General features: G+C 52.9%; 7 protein-coding genes across 7 annotated transcripts; 2 read left to right on the top strand and 5 right to left on the bottom strand.

The window, feature by feature from the left end:
• Positions 1-40: 40 nt before the first annotated feature.
• Positions 41-1,372, bottom strand: A1O5_08583 (uncharacterized protein; the record flags this gene model as incomplete). Its single annotated transcript, XM_007749165.1, has 4 exons — positions 41-841; positions 919-1,032; positions 1,100-1,200; positions 1,309-1,372. The coding sequence occupies 4 exons, from the start codon at positions 1,370-1,372 to the stop codon at positions 41-43; spliced, it is 1,080 nt and encodes a 359-aa protein (XP_007747355.1).
• Positions 1,373-2,290: 918 nt separating this feature from the next.
• Positions 2,291-3,349, top strand: A1O5_08582 (uncharacterized protein; the record flags this gene model as incomplete). Its single annotated transcript, XM_007749164.1, has 1 exon — positions 2,291-3,349. The coding sequence occupies one exon, from the start codon at positions 2,291-2,293 to the stop codon at positions 3,347-3,349; it is 1,059 nt and encodes a 352-aa protein (XP_007747354.1).
• An 849-nt stretch (positions 3,350-4,198) lies between these two features.
• On the bottom strand, positions 4,199-7,186 carry A1O5_08581 (uncharacterized protein; the record flags this gene model as incomplete). Its single annotated transcript, XM_007749163.1, has 1 exon — positions 4,199-7,186. The coding sequence occupies one exon, from the start codon at positions 7,184-7,186 to the stop codon at positions 4,199-4,201; it is 2,988 nt and encodes a 995-aa protein (XP_007747353.1).
• A 2,263-nt stretch (positions 7,187-9,449) lies between these two features.
• A1O5_08580 (uncharacterized protein) lies at positions 9,450-11,473 on the bottom strand (the record flags this gene model as incomplete). The annotated part of the gene is made up of 3 exons (XM_007749162.1): positions 9,450-9,863; positions 9,987-11,042; positions 11,192-11,473. 3 exons carry the CDS (start codon positions 11,471-11,473, stop codon positions 9,450-9,452), a joined length of 1,752 nt encoding a protein of 583 aa, XP_007747352.1.
• Positions 11,474-11,556: 83 nt separating this feature from the next.
• On the bottom strand, positions 11,557-12,231 carry A1O5_08579 (uncharacterized protein; the record flags this gene model as incomplete). Its single annotated transcript, XM_007749161.1, has 1 exon — positions 11,557-12,231. The coding sequence occupies one exon, from the start codon at positions 12,229-12,231 to the stop codon at positions 11,557-11,559; it is 675 nt and encodes a 224-aa protein (XP_007747351.1).
• Positions 12,232-13,215: 984 nt separating this feature from the next.
• A1O5_08578 (uncharacterized protein) lies at positions 13,216-14,481 on the top strand (the record flags this gene model as incomplete). Its single annotated transcript, XM_007749160.1, has 1 exon — positions 13,216-14,481. The coding sequence occupies one exon, from the start codon at positions 13,216-13,218 to the stop codon at positions 14,479-14,481; it is 1,266 nt and encodes a 421-aa protein (XP_007747350.1).
• Positions 14,482-15,481: 1,000 nt separating this feature from the next.
• Positions 15,482-17,170, bottom strand: A1O5_08577 (uncharacterized protein; the record flags this gene model as incomplete). Its single annotated transcript, XM_007749159.1, has 3 exons — positions 15,482-15,665; positions 15,711-16,718; positions 16,779-17,170. The coding sequence occupies 3 exons, from the start codon at positions 17,168-17,170 to the stop codon at positions 15,482-15,484; spliced, it is 1,584 nt and encodes a 527-aa protein (XP_007747349.1).
• Between the last annotated feature and the right edge of the window lie 1,042 nt (positions 17,171-18,212).

The following is an 18,212-nucleotide window of genomic DNA, read 5'->3' as shown; positions in this document are numbered from 1 at the left end:
TGGCTGCCTGTCTGTCCCCACTGTGATCTGTGTCTTCTATTCAAAATATCTCTTCTATTTTCTCGTCTTCATCCAGCTCCTCGATCTTTGGAGCCTCCTCCTCATCTCGCATCAGCACCTGTACTAGGCGGTCACATGCTTCCCTCACGCCCTCGTCCGCGACCTGCATATGCGTCTCCCTAATCAAGGGATAAACCTGCACCTTCCTCAACTTGTCACGCCCTTCCTTCGTTGTGGTCAGCAGTAACAAAGTTTCGAGATGGGTTACAAGGATATCGTTGTCGCTATCTCTAGCCTTGTCTGGCGGCAGTAGCTGCAAATCTGGGAGCATATTGGCCGACTCCTCTTCTGAGAATTCTTCAGATCCAGCCAGCGGTAGGAGGATATACGGCAGTATGTTGACGCCAGGGACCCCATCAATGGTTTCGGTGTCGTCAGACAGAAGTAAAGGATGTTTGTCAACTTCAAAAGCAACATTCTTGATTGTGCTGGCGACTCCTCTCCTCCGAACGTGGCTTTTGTGCTCCGTGAAGACCGTTAATTTGCTTATCGGCACCACGACATCATAATCCCTCCTGCTCAGGAAATAGTCCCGACCAACTTTATGTTTTGATAAGTCTGCTAAAAAGTAAGCCAGATAGTCGAAGTTGGCGTGCTTATTAAGGGTTCCGTTGGCCCCTTTTACAAAGCAGTCGAGCAGCTGGTCGAGGGCATATGGAGACGTAGATACTGTTTTGGCAGGCAAGGCTCGCTCAAGGTTAATCAGTTTTTCCATGTGGTCCGATTTCGCCAGATTTGAGAGAAGCATAGCAATTTCATCGGCGGTTTGCTCTTTCGGATCCTTCAAGATTCAGTGAGCTTTTCATGATACTGCGGGGATGGGGTCGAGGAAGTGGAGGTGGATTCCAACCTACATACTGTTATCTTCTTGAGCAGGGTTTCAACAAAAGCATCATCTGCCGCGAGGTTCTCGAAGATTTCACTGTCATGACTGATGTTGATTAAAATTGTAAGAGCATTCTTGGCTATGGGCTGGAAACGGAAGCATGGGCCTGCGTCAGCACAGCGTACTTGATCTCATGTCCAGGATCGCACTCACAGGGTAGTCTCTAACGAGAAGTTTCAAGTCTTGGACTGGGACAAGCTGAGGCTTCTTGAAGACTGTCGGATCTGAGGAGTGACCGACAAGATGGTCACAGGCTGATTGAAGAGGACTCGGTCAATGCCACCGTTCACACAACCACTTCCGCATATCGACGAATCCCGGAAACTTCAAGTCAAGACTTGGAACGAACAGGTTGTGCTTACCAAGTTGACGGATTTGAGTATTTCCATGATGTAGAAACTCAAGCAACTGGGACAATTCAGCCATGATCGCCACGGCGTCCATCAGAACTGACTCACCTCTTCCAACTCGGTGGGCATGACGCGCTTCTTTCATGAGAGGCGTAGATTACCGGAAATAGGGGGATTCCACACCTCGTTGCTAGGACACTGTCGAGGGTGAATTTTTGATAAGAGTCCGAAACAGGCCTAGTTTTCAAATGACACTAATGACACGAATGACGGTGGATTTCTGTCTGGGCAACACCAACCACCTCAAGCCACATCCACCACCATCAGCACCATGCAAATTCTTCCTCTCTTGTCAACGCTTGACGCCCACCAAGCCCACCTCGGCCACCTTCGCCCCTCACCTCGACAGCACAACAGAGTTCAGCTCCAGGCGAACCATCAATCATCAATGCGAACCACCTCGCCTCCGTGACCACTTAGCACACGGCCCTTCCTGCATGAATTGTACAAAGATGCATATGCAAGCGCCCGATGCCTTTGGGCCTTTAATAGCCTTTTGTCACCCTCTTCCCTTCCCTTGTCGCAAAATCATTCCCATCGAATTTCTTCCATCATGTTTGGGGCGGGAAGTGCAAACTTAACTCGCCAAACAGGCGACCACAACATTGACTCCGCGTGACCCTCACATCAACCCAATTCAAAAAGGTAGCCTTTCTTCCTCAGGCTGACATTCTTCTTTCCATGTCCTTTCTGCCACCACGGCTCTGCGCGAGCCTCGCTTCCTAAAGCGAGACATTCACGCCGATTCGCGCCTAGCTCCTAGCATTCTGATTCGGGCTTGCGCTTGTCACCAACGCCCTTCAGCTCTGGAGTGGAGAGTCTCTACTTCCACGATAGGATCCATGTTGCCATCTTATATTTTATGTATCTGAACACTTGATCAAACCCAAGGCTACGAATACTTTCAAACTTCTCATTTGCCGGTGCAGCAGCGATGGCCGCCACTATTCTGGATCCCGACTTGATGCCACCTCCACCAGGGCCGACAACGATTCGACAAGCTATCGAGGACCTGCAAGTAACCCTCAATCAAATCCGCCGCAAACTTCGCACCTTGATCGACTGGTACATTACCCCGGATGTTGTGCCCAACTCGATCCAAGCCTACGACCCACGACTTCAAATCTTACAATTGCGACTGAAATCCCTCTCGACCATCGACTTCCAGTGCCTACCCTACTTGATCGACGGTTCCGACGATCTGGCCTCACAATATCTGAACCAAATTGTGGAGCAGCTACTCTCTTCCGTACGCGGAATCCAGAAGATCTTCGTGGAACACTATGATCGGGACCTCCAGGAGCGTCGCCCTTTCGGCACCATTTGGGATACTCTGATTTATAGACAGGACCAGATCAAGCAACTGCCTGTCATATGTCCTAGCATCCCGCGGCGCGCTGCCCCAGAAGATCTCCGGCCGGCGGAACTGGGCAATTTCTGTCCCGGGGCTCTAGGGATCAGCAACCACCGCGACAGAGGCCGAATCTCGTTCGTGGAGACGAAAGAGCTCAACGATGAAAACAAGCGCAAGCTAAAGGCCTTCGGGGGGGCATTTTTAAACTGGCAATGCTCCGAGTGTGCGTGCAAAGTGCGCTACCACGTCGCCACCAGCACGACATCCAGCATCCACAGCACAGACGAGGTCCGCGACCACCCCGGTCTGGACATCCAATACCGCAGCTCCTTCCTGGCCAAGTGCCATCTATACCTCCCACCGTCGGGGAAGACACCCAGCTCAACCAGCACCGCTTTGTCGACCAACAACCGACACGACAGCTCCGGCTTGGTCAAGTACGGCTGTGTGTTCTGCTTTGCGGCTGGCCACGAGCTCGAGCGTGGGTTGACCGCCTTCGCCACGGTGCGCGAGTTCGCGGAGCACATCGCCTACGAGCATAGGAAGCCACTGCCGCCAAGTTTGCTGATTCATCGCTTCGCTGTTGCTGTCGAGGGGAAGACCGTCATTGGGGGTCGCTGGGACTTGAACTTTTTGTAATGTCAGATGATTCTATTATTATGCTTTATCAAAGAAACCGAAATAGGGTATATTCCCTTTTCCTTTTGGCACACGGCTTGCATGCAACTGGTATGATGACTGAACGATTTGCGGCACAACGGATCACAATGGATGATGCTGATGCTGATGTTGCAAGTGACGCATCAGCTCGAAGAGGCAGAATGCCAGCTCTGTAACGATGTGCACAACCATGTAATTTTATGTCTAGGGTACTTCAAGCTTTACACGGGTGCTTTCTCTCCCCTCTATTTATCTTCCTCTGTTTCTCTCCCATACGTCCTCTGGGAAGGGAAACCGAAGCAGAGCGAAGCCATCAGGATCCTGCGCTGCCCTGCCACGCGCTATACTGCCCGCCCGCGACCCAGCGCTGCCTGACTGACACCCCCTCCAGAAAAAGAAAAGGACACAGCCTAAGAGATCAAAGTGAGAACAGTTCATAAAACCCACTTCTCCCCCCCCTGCCCTGGGCCGGGCTCGAGCCCATAGATCCACCCATTGATTGCACCGCCCTAAGCCGCGCGATCTTCCCAGCGCCGTCCGTCGCCTTGCTTGAGTATGCATGCATGTATGCATGTATGGAATATACAAATGCACAGTCACCCTCCACACACATATATGGATATATGCAATCCGTCATGGTATGGTATGTAGATAAATAACAACCCCGCCTGCTTGAGATGGTCATGAGTTGAGCACTCCAAAAAAAAGGAAAAGAAATAAGACAAAGGAAGAAATATATATCCACAAGAATCGAAACCCAACAAATCTTTTGTGATCCCGTTCGTGGAGGAGGCATACATAGAGAGAGAAGAAAGGGGAAAAAACAAGTCACACGCTCTCCACGACCAAGCCGACACTAACGCCAGGCCGATGGCCCCTCTCGGCCTGTACGACGACGGGACTGTAGCTCTTCTTCTCGAGGATCTCCCACTTGCGCGCCTCCTTGATGAGCTGCTTCTCCGACTCTCTGCTCCAGAGGAACTTGCCAAATGTACCTCCAGACGGCTGCGTCTTGGTGACTTTAAGGGTATTGGTGGTCGTAGTTGTGGTGGCCTTGTTGCCTCCTCCTCCGCCGATGAGGTCCTTGGAGGCGCGGCGCGTGGACGATGCGGTGCGTTTGTGCCTGTGGCCGCCCCTGCTGCCGCCTAGGAACGAGCGTTGTGATTTGTTTGATTTCTGCGACGTGCTTGACGGGTTGCGCGCGTGTCGCTGTGGTTGAGCGGCAAGCTGGAGATGGGATTGTGATGATGAGGTTTGAGCCTGGGGTTTTGTTTGCGCCTGTGTCTGTGCCTGCGCTTGAGCTTGAGCTTGAGCTTCGGCGCGGCGGGCAGCGAGCTTCGGTCCAGGGACGAGTATGCGAGCGGACTGCTTGCGGGAGAGCGAGACGGTGCGCGCCACCGCGACTTCGGCAGTTACCGGATTTGAAGCCACCGGGTTGGGTTGTCGAGGCGGAATGGGCTTTTCCAGGCCGCGCAGAGAAGCCTTGTGGACTACATCGTGAGAGTGAGCGCGAGGCTGGAGCGACGACGGCAGCGTCGCGGATCGTTCTTTTGATACTCGCGGCGACGCCCCCGAGCGTAGGACCAGGTCTTCCGTGTTGGCGCGCATCGGTCTGGTAGGCGTCACGCCTGACCGTTGCTCGATGGCCGTCACGGTGCTCTTCGCAGCGTATTTTGACAGCGGGATGAACTTTGCGTCCTTTTTCGGGACCGGAGGCGGCTTGTCGTCCTCCACTGGTGATGGTATCTGCTTCGCGGTTCTCTTCGGACTAGGAGGGCCTTGAGGAATTGTGGGCGAGTCGTCGATGGGACGATCAACGCGCTTGATTGCGGCCACGCGAGGAGTCACGCCTTTGGCGGCCGCCGCCTGTGGTGGTTGCTGCACCGGCGAGGAGGTCGCAGGAGCTTTCACGGGCGACGCATTCGGTCGGGGAGAGTCGTCTTCTTTCACTTCGACCACTGGAGAAGGAATCAGGCGGCCGACTTCTTCGTGCGTCTTGCTAGTGGCTAATCGCGCATGGTGATCGGACGGGCGTGAATGTTGAACGGTCACGATAGGAGTCGGCTGATGTGGTTTCTCGTCATGACTCGCTATCATAACAGTTGGAATGCTAGGAACCTTCTCGATGGCAGAATCGGCATTGCCGGTTGGTGTGGTGAGTCTCTCCACTGCAGCGATTGCTTCGTCGAAGTAGGCCGTGTTGATCGAGGTGTGCTTCGTTGTCCATGCAGACGGGGCGCCGCTAGATGCTGCCGGCGGCTCCGGTGGGATCGGCGTGGTTCGCTCAGGGGCCTCATCTGCTGCCGCTGCTGAGGCTTCCATATGCCGCAGGTGGCTGGGGGCAGGGACTCGTTTGGACCGCGTTCGAGCCAGTTCTACCTGGGCCGAGTCGGGTCTGGTCATGACGAACTGGCCATCCTCGACGCCTTTGGAATCCCGAAATGACTTGATATCAAAGAAGATTTCGTCAACAGTGGTTGCAGAAGATACTGATGACTGGAAGGAGTGAGCAGAGCTCCAAGGCGCGCTGCGATCCGTCGACGCCGTATTATCCTCCGGGCTGTGAATCGCCTGCTCGTTCAAAGCGATCCTGTTCGGATTGAGAGGTTCTGGCCTCTGTACGGAGAAGTGGTCTTGCATAGGAGACAGGCGGGCCGGGGACGTAGCTGACCTTCGTAGTTGGCCCGTTGGCAGTTGGTCATGATCCGAGCTCGGTACTCGGCCATGGATCTTCACTGGCGCAGGTGAAGTGGTTGGGAACAACGAATATTTGCTTGCTGCTGGTGATCTCGTCATGGTCGGCGTCGTTAATCGTCTCGGTGGCATTAGGGGCGTGAGAGGCTCCGAGTCAGGATTTGGATGGTCGTCATGTTCGCCGTTGGTGGTAGTCCCTTTCGTCGTAGGCCGACTGTCATCGAAGGATTTAAGACTGTCCAGAGCCTTGCTCCGTCTGGCGAGAAGTGAGGAAGACCGTTTAGCAGCGGGAAGATTAAACGGGATGTCTAGTTCGAGTTTTGGTAAAGGCGGACGTGTGTACGGTTCTCCCGTGGACTCAGCATTGGTCGTGGTTGCAGTCGAAGGTCTCGATATCGTGTCGTCTTCAGGCTTTTGAATAACCAAGTCCGCGGTCTTCAGAGCCGAAGACTTCTGATCCTTTTCGATGGGTGCTAGTGATGCTTGACGCCTGGGATAGTCCGGCTGCGTCGATCGCAGTTTATCCTCTTCAACTATGGGCGTCTCAGTCGCCGGATCTTTGTCCAGAACCACGAAGCCGGTTGGGAGGCCGATAGTCGGTCCTGACGGGACCTCATCTCGTCTAACAGCAGCTTGTCGGGATTTGAACAGAGTCCCTAACTTCCTCCATCTCTTAGAGTGCATCTGAGCTGTGTGGTCTGGGATCTCCGGGTGCTGTCGGAGAATCGTGTTGTGCTCGATCGTGCTGGGTTCCTCCGGAGGAGCGCAGAAAAAAGCGGGAGGATGGCTTGGACTGCCAAACGCCAAACCTATCAAGCTGTCCTCCGATCTCGATACGCCGTTCACGTTCTGGAGAGGCGAGGGCTTGTGATTCTCCGAAGTCCGTGGTCGGATTGCTGGAACCTCAACACGCAGTTTCCTCTTCCCTGTTGGGCTACCGGAGGTCGTTGGACGAATCTGAACCAGCCTGGGCCCGACGATCCTGCCTGAAGCACTCTGGCCAGCTGAAGGCGATTCCCCAAAGGCAAAATCAAATTCCTGCTGCTTCGCAGTCGGTTCAGCAGTCCGCTCGTTGTGAAGAAGAGGATTCCGTTTGCGAATGGACAACCACCTCGTCGGCATGTTCAAAGTTCCGGACCAGCCAGCAGGGAAAAGGAAACCGATTAAAACAGGGACAAATGAGTGACAGGAAAAAGAGTGCTGATAAGCGGGTGACCTTGCAACTCGGCTCAGCAAAGTTTGGGGATCGAAGGCACCATGAAACAGTTACAAGGTGAGCATTGTGACACGGCCGGGTGTCTTTCTCGCCTGCAACTCTGGGTTCACCAAGGATATCGAAGTTATGTCAACGCTGGGGGCGGTAGTGGGATGTTAGAAGAGCCAGAAACAAAATCCGACGCACGAACTGCAACAAAAAATATCAACAACCAACCATCATACCACTATTCACCCCAGCGAGAAGAGAAAGGACTAGAGCATTGGCGAAAAAAGCCCGTCCCCCGGACACGAAGGTTGCAGTAGGGGACAACAGAATAGACTGGGATGCAGCATGACTTGCATGGATGAGGTGGTATGTAAGTCCCGCGATCTTTGGTGGCCGTCAACACGGCCATTTTCGATAGCCGAATCAGCATTGTTTCTTTCAGCCATGCGCAGCTGGCGGGGGCAGTGGCATTGTTGAAAGGCGGTACCAGCAGGGGGAGCGTCTCCCAGGCTTGAGACCAATCTTCGAACAACCTCCGTTGCAGGACTGATGAGGGATGGAAACGCAGCGGAGAGGGCACCAAGGGTACGAGGGAAAGATGGAGAGCGGAAGTTCGAGGGAGCCACTCACAGACGGGCGTCATTTGGGCCCATTTGGGCCCATCAGCCTGGCGTGCTTCAGATTGTCCCTAGTCTCTCGCGTGGCGTCCTGTCGCATGTCAGGGCAGGGTCCAGAAATCTTCCGAGAAGTTGGAGGCTCTGAGGAGGAAGGAAATGGCTTTCTATTTTCCGCACAAGATGGAAAATGTTGCCCCTAAGGGAGAGTCCACCGGTAGAATAGAATGATTCTGCTTCTGCCGCGAAGACTTGAGCATCGCGGCCTGTTCAAGGCCAACCACGCCTTGCTTGTGAGACGAACGGCTTGCCGCCGGACTGTTTGGCTTGAATCTTCGCCCAAGCTCGTGTTCGGTCCTGTAATCTCGTCACCCTCGGGCCTTTCTTGCGCTCGGATTTCTCGGCTGCCCCTGAAACAAATCGGCCTCAAACCTGCGCAAAAGACAAGGCGCCACCACATGCTTGTCCGAAGTGCTTCAGGCTTTGCTGAGATTGACTCCAACGTCGCAATCCACCTTCTGGACTGTGACTGGCCTCTTATTTTGGGATGATTGGGGGGAGGGGGGGCATCACTGATCACCGACGCCAAAAGATCGCCCGCCCGTGGCAAAGACGTCAGCAAGCAAGCGTCGCTTTTCTTGTTCGCCAGATCTTCTTTTCGGGGCTCTTTCTGGCCATGGCGCTGCTGCGACTCTTTATTGGCGCGCTTCGCAAGATTCGATGGTGGGTTGATCAGCTGGGTGTTCGTGGCCGTTAGATGAAAACCATCAAAACAATCTTGACATTGTCCTCTTTCGTCCGGGCGGCTGATCTTTCTTGTTTTTCTTGAGCTGGCTCAATCACTGCATTGTGTGCCGCCTTATGGTGCGTGGTGCCCAAGTGGCTCTTGCAAAACCAGTGAATTGTCCGAGTCGAAGCCATGATTTCGCTTGTTGGACACATTTTGAAAAACAGGATTCAAGGCAATCATCCTAACCAGGAGCCTTGATCAATTTGAAGAATCAAATGCCACATTTGAAGGCGTGCTCCTGCCCTGAGTACCTTGTATATCGGGCCTTCCATATGCCGGAATGGGATGTGAGGCAGGTAGATACCTTCACCTCGAGTCGACCGACTGGGCTTCGTTATGTCACACACCAAACTGCTGAGAAGGACTGTGGTCTTGCGGGCTCTTCTGGTGGACGGGTCACAAATCATGCATGCATCCGCACAATGAACAGGTAAGCAACTCGATGAACATCTCCCGCACACAAACAGGACCATGGCAGAATAAGAGATAACCCTATCCCGCTCTACTCTGCGTGTCTGTCATGCCATGCCATCTTCATCTCCGGCTCGGAACGGATCTGGCGAAACCAAAGTGGATGGATGATCTACTAGAGTCTGAGCCCCAGGTAGCAGCCTAGTGAGTGGAAAGAAAATGGAATGCACAATATGAAGCAGACCAATGCCTGCCGTGAGCCGGTGGGATAACATCAGACAAACAGACTTCGATCATATTAAAGCTAGGAAGATACACATATTGTACGGTCGAAGAGCAGAGCAGGGCAGAGTGCATGCAGCCAACTCAGTAGATGGTTATCTTCTGCGCCATCCCCTTCGCCAACGACAGCGCCGTAGTCTCCGCCACCGAGTAGCTTGCACCACTCGCAGTTCCTCCGCTGGTACCATGGTCATGCTGCTCTGCAGTATTGTTACCCTCGTCACCATTTCCACCTCTCGGAGAGGGCAAAAGCCATACGGCCCCGATCCTGACGAACTCCCATGGCTCCCTGGCCTTGAGAACTAGGCCGTTCTCACCGTCGAGCAGGAGGGCGAAGCTGGGGAAATGCGGTTGGCCGTCGAAGGTTGCCATGCCGCGGCCGTGCAGAGCTGCATTCGCGGGTTCGCCGTGGACAAGGAAGTCGACTTCGGTCGTGAACGGGTGGCGCACGCGATATTTTGCGTCCGATTTGGCCGGTTTGAGGAGGTACAGCGGAGCCTATAGGTATGTATGGATCTCTGTTAGGTATCGTCGTCAGATGGCCTAGGATGAGTGGGTAGATGGGCGGAAGGTGAGGCAAAGGAACAAAAAACAGAGAAAAGAGTAGTGGAGAGACTTGACCTCGAGCGTAATCCACCCCTTCTTGACCCTGCCATACCGGTCTCTGCCCGCAATATCGACATGTGCACAAACACAACGAGCCCTCAAGTTCTTACGGTCCAGTGGAAAGAACTTGACTTTCCCGTCTAGACTCGCCCAGGACCACGAGGGTGCGCGGTACATTGCCGGATACCTCACTTCTGACTTTGTCGCGAGAGGCATTGCTGCGTCATGCGTCAGGTCATCGCAAAGATGACTCGGCTCAAACGTTTCTATGGACCAGGACAGGTTTTGCAGGAGATCGTTTCGCCAGAGGCCCGCGAGGTAGTCGTCTCCTGTTTGGCCGGCTATGGAGCTCGCAACACCGGAGAGGGCGGGCAGCTTGTCTTGGTCTCGTGTCAGGTTCCGAGAGGTGTACTCTTCGATGAGCCTTAACCAGACGTTGGGCCACGGGCGTGTGCTCTTGACCTCAGAATCGGTTACCGAGTCAGAGCCATTGGCAGCGGAAGATGAGGCGAGTCTTCTTGACTCAATGACCTTTGATATCGTTGGAAACTCTCTTTGCAAAAGTGCCCCGTCCTCGGCGAGCAAATATTGCTGGCATTCCCAGTAGAGCTCCTCCGTCCCGAAATGCAATGTACGCGGAGACAGCAGTCGCTCTTGAAGAGTCCAACCACGCTTATTCAGCGGTTCGTGCTCAAATGGCTGGACTGCGGCGCCAAATTGCCCAACAACGTATACCTTTGGTTTCTGTTTCAAGGACGACGGCATCCATTCCGCCGTGATGTACGCTCGAGACCGTCGGTCACCCCGCATACCGAACATGTTATTGAATGTCCTGCAAGTAACCCCATCGCCTTCGTAGGATATGACCAGAGGTGCGGCGAGCGGTATACAGCGTCGCCCAGTGGATAAGGTGTCGTTTGAGATGAACGGTCTTAAATATGACACTTCAATTGGTTTCGATGCTTCGCGGTAACAGCCGGAAGAGTCATCTGCCGAGCTCATGGCGGAGAGTGTCAGATATGAAGCCAAGTAGACAATGCCCATCCTTGAAGCCTCCATTTCCCAGTCAAGCTGGTATGTCATTAGTGAGGAAAAGCTGTGTTTAAAGATGGATAGAAAATGGCAATGTAGGAAATGATAGGTAAGGAACCGCTGCCCGCAAGGCATGGCGAGGATGGAGGGCCCTAACAGCATTCTAACGGACCGCTGGGAAGACTTACATCGTCATCCTGTATGATGCAAAGGGAATCAATCCACAGGAATGGGATCTTAAGCTCGCGAGTAATGGTCACAGCCTGTTGAAAAGTTGCCGGTAGTTCATTAAGCGGGATACCCTCGCAGTGTTTTGCGTATGTCTCCTTCGTCGTGGTGATTCGGTGTGAAAGGCCCCAGCAATGACTCAGGGCTACGTAGTGTCCCTGCCGCCCATTGGTTTCGACGAGACGCACAATACCCCCTTCGCCGTTGACGTCGAGGACCCGAGTCGGTAGTGATGGAGACATGGTGTTGATCGCACATGAATGACTTCGATCGCAATCATGGCCTTCATGACAGTCTTTCAACCAGCTCTTTATCCTTTGGACTGCTATGGAAGAGCCTTGATGGTTTGTGCGAAGGCGGCCCGGAACCATTTCTGCCAGGCCAGAATCTCGGATAGAAGGTTAGCATAGTATTGGCCATTTGAAAGGAGAAGCATGATACCGTCGTCTGTGCGTACCCTCAGAAATGTGCCTCTCAGGCGAACCTCCTCATCGGTATTGCCTTCTGCAGCTTCTGCACTGGGTCCCGTGCCGAGCCTTACGCCCAAACCGATCAATTGAAGAGGTATGTCCTTGAAGGGCGATTTGTACCAGCTGCCAAATATCCATGGTCGAATTTTCCCACTGATCTCCTCGGTGGCCGGAAAGCAAGAGCGTGGATCCATGAAAACAGGTTCGCGCAGGTCAGGTTTTGGGCTGGGGGTATCGAGAAATACCGCTCCGTTCTCCATGGCGCGCAACAACCCGATGGGGTTGTAGTTGCTTTCTGTCTCTTGGGTCATAATCTTGCGGCCTGAGGGGTATTCCACGCCAGATCTAAAAGCCACCATTCCGCCGACGTTCACCAAGGAGCAACCGGCGGCCCACCAGATGAGACTGCATATTGAACATGACTCTTTAGAAGCCTCTAGGGCGTCAAGACTGGGTTGATGCGGTAGAGCATTTTGCTCTTCTGACGGCAGATTTCCAAATGGGATCGCCTCGCAAATGTCACAAAGCATCAGGGAGAGCTGCAGCCAGAATCTGAGACCAAATTCGCCAGTTGCCTACCTTGGAGTTGTAGTAGCCTTCTATGACCACGAGATCGCGGAGAGAGAGACAAGCTCAACCTCTTCATAGGGCTGAAGTCGTCGAGTAGTGTCCCATGACCTCTGTTCAGCTCCTCGGACTGTTTGGGTTCTAGACCATTGATACGAGGCTTGCATGGACAAATCGACTTCGAGACTTCGTAAAACAAAGTTTGGGTTGAAAAGCGACATTTTAAGCGATTGCAGGCAAATGATAAAGTTCAAGGGGCCTAGCAGATACGAAGTTGAGCGGCAGATCATCTTCGTGGAGTGAGTGACAATAACCACTTGAACACGAGGAGAGGGAAAGGAAAGAGTAACACGAAGTACTCGAGACTTGTAGGAGAAGGAAACCTTGGAAACAATTCTGCGGATATCGGAAAAAGGTTATACCGAGAAAAGGAGCTATCGGCATCTTCGGCATCCAAAGCTCTCTTCTCCGCACCGGCCGGAGAAAGACCGCCCCTATTGCAGCCTCGTGCGGGGAAAAGACTATCAACACCGACCGAGTCCGGAGTAAGGAGCAGATCCACCAGATGCAGACATGTTCCCCTACTGTCTCCTTTGCTCCGTGATGATGAGCGCTGGTCACCTGGTTTCAAAGAAGACCGGTCCATTCCGACGCTCAGAACTAAGACTTACGGACGGAGTGAGCGACGTCTTCATTAAGACAGCAGGATCATCAGATATCTCAGAGCACAGCGGCGGTCAACCAAGATGGGGGGACTTCAGTATGACTTTTTGAGGCTGATCTGCCGGTCAAGCATCGTTTCGAGGGCCCAATTGATCCCGAGTGGCTGTTGTACCAGACCGAGTCCGGCCAAGACAGAGCCAACGAGAAAAGGTCGGATACCGCTCTCTCACTGGAATGGTCGGCCGAGTTCGATATCACGCAGAGGTGTTGCATCTCACCGCTATATGAGCTCGCTCAATGCCCCGGATTCAGAAGCGTTTCAATTCAACGCACCCTCCAGCCGGCCGCTCTCCGACATAACAATCGTCGCTCTCGAACAGGTCATCTCCATGCCTCTCGCAACCCGCCATCTCTCCGACCTCGGCGCCCGGGTGATCAAGATCGAGCGTCCCGGGACGGGGGACTTTGTACGGCACCACGACAAGCGCGTGCGAGGGAAACTCTGCAGCCACTTCGTGTGGACGAACCGCAACAAAGAATCTCTCGCGTTGGATATCAAACAACCTCGCGACATGGGGGTGCTCCGAAAGCTAGTATGCGAGAAGGCCGACGTGTTTGTTCAAAACTTGAGGCCAGGTGACGCCGAAAAGATGGGCTTGGGGTACGAAGATATGAAAGCCATGATGAATGCAGCGTACCCCGGAGAAGGGAGGGGCGATAGATTGATATATGCATCGATCAGTGGCTACGGAGCCAACGGTCCATATGAGCATAAGAAGGCGTATGATCTACTCGTACAGGCGGAGGCCGGGTTGTTGAGCATCACTGGCACGAAAGACGAGATGGCCAAGGTAGGGTGCTCAATAGCGGACATCGCGGCGGGCATCTATGCATACAGCAGCATTTTGGGAGCGATCATTCAAAGACAGAAGACCGGGAGAGGGTGTGTGATTGATGTCTCCATGTTAGAAGCCCTGGTCGAGTGGATGGGGTTTCCTCTGTACTACGCATTTGAAGACCAAACGGCGCCGAAACGGGCCGGGGCAGCGCATGCGAGCATTTATCCTTACGGCCCATTTTCGACCGGCGTTGCGCCTGACGGGAGTTTGGGTGCACAGGTCATGCTCGGCGTGCAAAATGAGCGGGAGTGGAAGGTCCTGGCCACCGAAGTCCTCGAGCGCGAGGATCTGACCACAAACCCAAAGTTCAAGGACACGGCGTCGCGAAGCGACAACCGGGCCGAACTCGAATCCATCATCAGCGGTATCTTCGCGTCGTGGGGAGATGGAGCCGAAGAGGTCGTCCGGCGCCTTGACAAGGCTGGTATTGCGAATGCAAAAGTCAATGACATGCAGGGGGTGTGGAAACATGAACAGCTCGCGGCGCGAAGACGATTCAGGGAGGTCGACAGTGAAGTCGGACCAATCAAGGCGTTCTTGCCTCCTGGGATGAGCTCCGATCTGGACGCGAGGATGGAGAGAATCCCAGCAGTGGGCGAGCACAACGAAAAGATCCTGAGCGAATTGGAGTCTTCCAAGGCGAAGATATAGAAGGGTGAAGGAGCCTTCTAGCTCCCACATGATATCAGACCTGGCAACGCAAAGCTTTGTGCACTATGACCACCTGGAAAGGTCAAAATATAGAGATAGAAGTATTTATCAAGAAGTAGGCTGCAATCCATTTTTACAGGATGAGGCGCACATCCTGGCGCCAAAGTAAATACTACACTATATGCAGCCGACGGAGTGCACCGTGGGATGGGAACGAGGCTGACTACTGCGTCTTAATACAACGGACGATACATAGGTAGATACCTTGGTATTGATGGTCAGTCTGATTGCGGTTAGGGTCTGGGGCTTTAAGGAATTATATACCTACCTCTATTACTCGAGAACGCAAGACCTAGTTGTTGCCATTTACTGTTTGATCCTAGAGGGTGAGCGAAGGCAGCTATAACCTGAGCTTTAACTGAGTGCTCCCTGAGCGCTCCCCGAGCACTCCCTGAGCAAACACGCCAGCGGGGCCTAATCTGGCCCCTTGCGATCGGCTATGCCTGCCTCTCGGCTATGCATCTATTTCAGATGGGCGTGAGAGAACCTGGCAGACTCCCAGCCCTTACCTTGCTGCCTAAATTTCCTTGTACAGTAACCTTTGGCCTGCCGGTGCAACAGGGTGCGCGGTTGAATCGTATGTCGTCCTGAGGGCAAAGGAATCAAGAGGAATCTAAATTAAGCAAAATTGCGGTCCAGGCTGATTCCTGCGTATGGATACGTGACATGCTTCAAACATTCTGTTTTCAATGCCCAGATATCGGCTCTCAAACAGTTTATGGCATTTCTCAGCTCAACATTTTCGAGCTCTAACATCGTGACGAGATCTTGGTCCTGAGTCTCTGTTGCTCTTCGCCGTTGTCTATGACGGCCGACAGCTTGGCGATTGCGCCTCGGTTGTAATTGTTCTCTTGAAGCCGTCTTGAACACGCAACACTCACTTGTCAACTTCTGCTTTGGTGCAATGCTTTACCATCCAACTGACGCCAGCGAAGGCGTACTAGTCTTCAGCTGCAACATGCAGCCGCAGCCTGACTCCATCTTTGGGCTTGCCAGTCAAGGTTACGGCCCATTTGATCGGCCCTGGGGGTACGCTTGATCCATCGAGCTTGTCGAAGCGCTGTAGGAGGCGAACAGTTACGTATGCGGCCTTTGTCAAAGCAAACTGTTGTCCGAGACAGATTCTGGTCGATGTTAGTACGGACTCGGTATCTAGTCGAATCACCTACCTTGGCCCACCGTTAAACGGTAGATACTCGAAGCCATACTTGTGATTCTGCCACCGCTCCGGTCTAAATATATCCGCATCTGGGCCCCAGAAGTCAGGCTGCCTTTGCATTACATACACTAAATAGGCAATCTCTGTTCCAGCCGGTATGAAAACGGGCGAAAGGCCGTCTTCGCCACCACCGAAAGGCAGGCTGGTGTCCCTTGTGCACCGCCGTCCATTGAGAGGCACACTAGGGTAAAGCCTCAAGGTCTCATTTATACACCATTGTAAATATGAACAAGCCTTCAAGTTCGCAAAAGTGAGATTTAGAGGCGATTTGAAGGTTCCAAAGTCTTCAATAATGAGTGATCGTAGCTTGTTAAATACCTCGGGATGTTGGACCAGCATGAGGAACAAGAAGCTCAGCAACGAGGCGGTGGTATCGCGACCGGCCAATAGAATCGATAGAAGTTGATTACGAATCTCGATAGGATCTCTAGTCTCGTTGACAAGGCTCTCAAGAAAGACGTACTTTTCTTTTTTGCTGCTCTCGACGGGATCTTGCTTACTGTCGCGGCCCAGAGCTTTGTGCACAAATCGGTCGATGTATCGATGGCACAATCGACAGTCATCTCTATGCTTCTTCGTCAGGATCACAAAGTAGAATTCGTTCAGCAAGAGGGCCTTGGCCATGCGGTCTTGACAGGCCTCGAAAGATTCCACAAAGGCGCGGTCTTCAGCATTTTTTGCCGCGGCCTCCTCGGAGAGTGCAGAGAGTTGAATGTTTGTGCTCTCTCCAAAGAGGAATTCGCTAGCCGAATCCATGGTGAATCGGGATATCAGAGGTTGAATGTCGGTGGTGCTCGTCCAAGAGTCTGCTTTCACAGGAAGTGCTCTGAGTAAGTTTTGTACATGTTTCTCTTCCAGATCCAAGTCCTTGACCTGATCACGAGAGAACTGGGGTCGTAGAAGAGCACGAGAGTGCTCCCATTGCTTCCCATCCGCCGAAAAGATGCCGTGGCCAAGTCTGTTCCCAGCGGTCAGCGGGTCAGCCTCTTTTCAGTGTTACGGTCTCAAGCCAACTCACAATGGAGCAAATGCGCCTGTGCGGATTTTTCCAAGCTCGAAATCTTTGAACTGAGTAGCCAGAAGGGCCTGGATATTCCGTGGGTCGCACGTAAAAAAAACCCTGTCGCCCAGGATGTTCGTGTCATAAGAATAGACTGTCTTGTTCATGCGTAGCGACACATCGTCGAACACGCCTCGGATGTACTCGAGTATTTGACTCTTTCTGTTTGCCCGTAGGGTCTTAAACAAGTTCACAAGCCCCAGTGGGTCCGGGTTGTATTCTGTGGGTGCTGGCCTACAGCCGAGCTGCTTTGCGGCTACAGCATGGCGACGCCTTGTAGAAATCGAGGATATGAGAAGATAAAGCACGACAGCAGTGGCAACGGTACATAGCAGAGCAATCTTCAGCATGATGTTCCGTAATGCGGCTTGGTCTGGTGGATGCTATGTGGACCCCTCGAATCAAGGAGTAAGCATACATGAAGTTCCACCATAGTGTTACCAACTGACCTGCGACCTACTTAGCAACCGTGAAGTACAACCATCCAGGGAAGGTTGACCGAGGAGGAGATGTGATTGACTGTTAGGGATTCCTTGGTAAGTAGGTAGATTCTAGCGATAAGTGTATATATAAGATATCCCTATAGTATGGTTAATACTGTACACGGCTCTAAACATGAAAGAAGAGAGAGTGCGCCTCTCATACGGGGAGTGTGCTAGTAATAAGGATGCATTCCTTGAGTCGCATCCCTCCTTGGCTGGTGGCCTAATCATTCCCTGAGGTATCGGCCGTCCGTTGTTCCGATGTTTAGTCGAATCCATAACACTGCCCTCCCTTTTAAGCTTCTCGTCCCCGAGAAGATATGTGTTGGACACAGTCTTGAAGGGGACCGGTCACGGGTCGTACGGGCCCGACTCACCACACTCATTGGACACATCGAAGGATCCATGGGAGAACAAGGCTGAGTCACGTGATATGCCCTGCTGGCCCCGCTGGCCCTGCGGGCGCAGAGCGCACAGAACATCAGTGTTATATATACGCCCTCATTATCCCTAGATAGTTTACACTCCCTTCGTAGCCAATTCATGTTAGCTATTGAACCATACCGTTTTTAGTAACAACGACTACTCGTACCTTGCGTTCTCTACATCCAGTTCATACTATCAAGGATCTATTACTGAGGGGCCTAACTTAGTTAGGTGATACGGTAGCAGCCTTAACAATATGAGTAATACGCTCGTCGTATACGTTATATATATACTTTACCTCGTGCCGTAAGAAGTGTATCTCATTATACTTATATTGTAACAAGGCAAAGTGGCTGTGCTGTGCTGTGCTGTGCGGTGCAGGTTTGGCAAGGTGGTAGCAGGGGGGGGGAGAGTTGTATGTCAAACCAAAATGGGCTGGCAGGGGGAGTGCGGAACAGTTTACAGTGCTGGCAGAGGGCCATTC

Source organism: Cladophialophora psammophila (genome assembly GCF_000585535.1).
Source record: "Cladophialophora psammophila CBS 110553 chromosome Unknown aczJe-supercont1.14, whole genome shotgun sequence".
Taxonomy (NCBI): Eukaryota; Fungi; Ascomycota; class Eurotiomycetes; order Chaetothyriales; family Herpotrichiellaceae; genus Cladophialophora; species Cladophialophora psammophila.
This window is presented reverse-complemented; position numbering and strand designations above follow the sequence as displayed.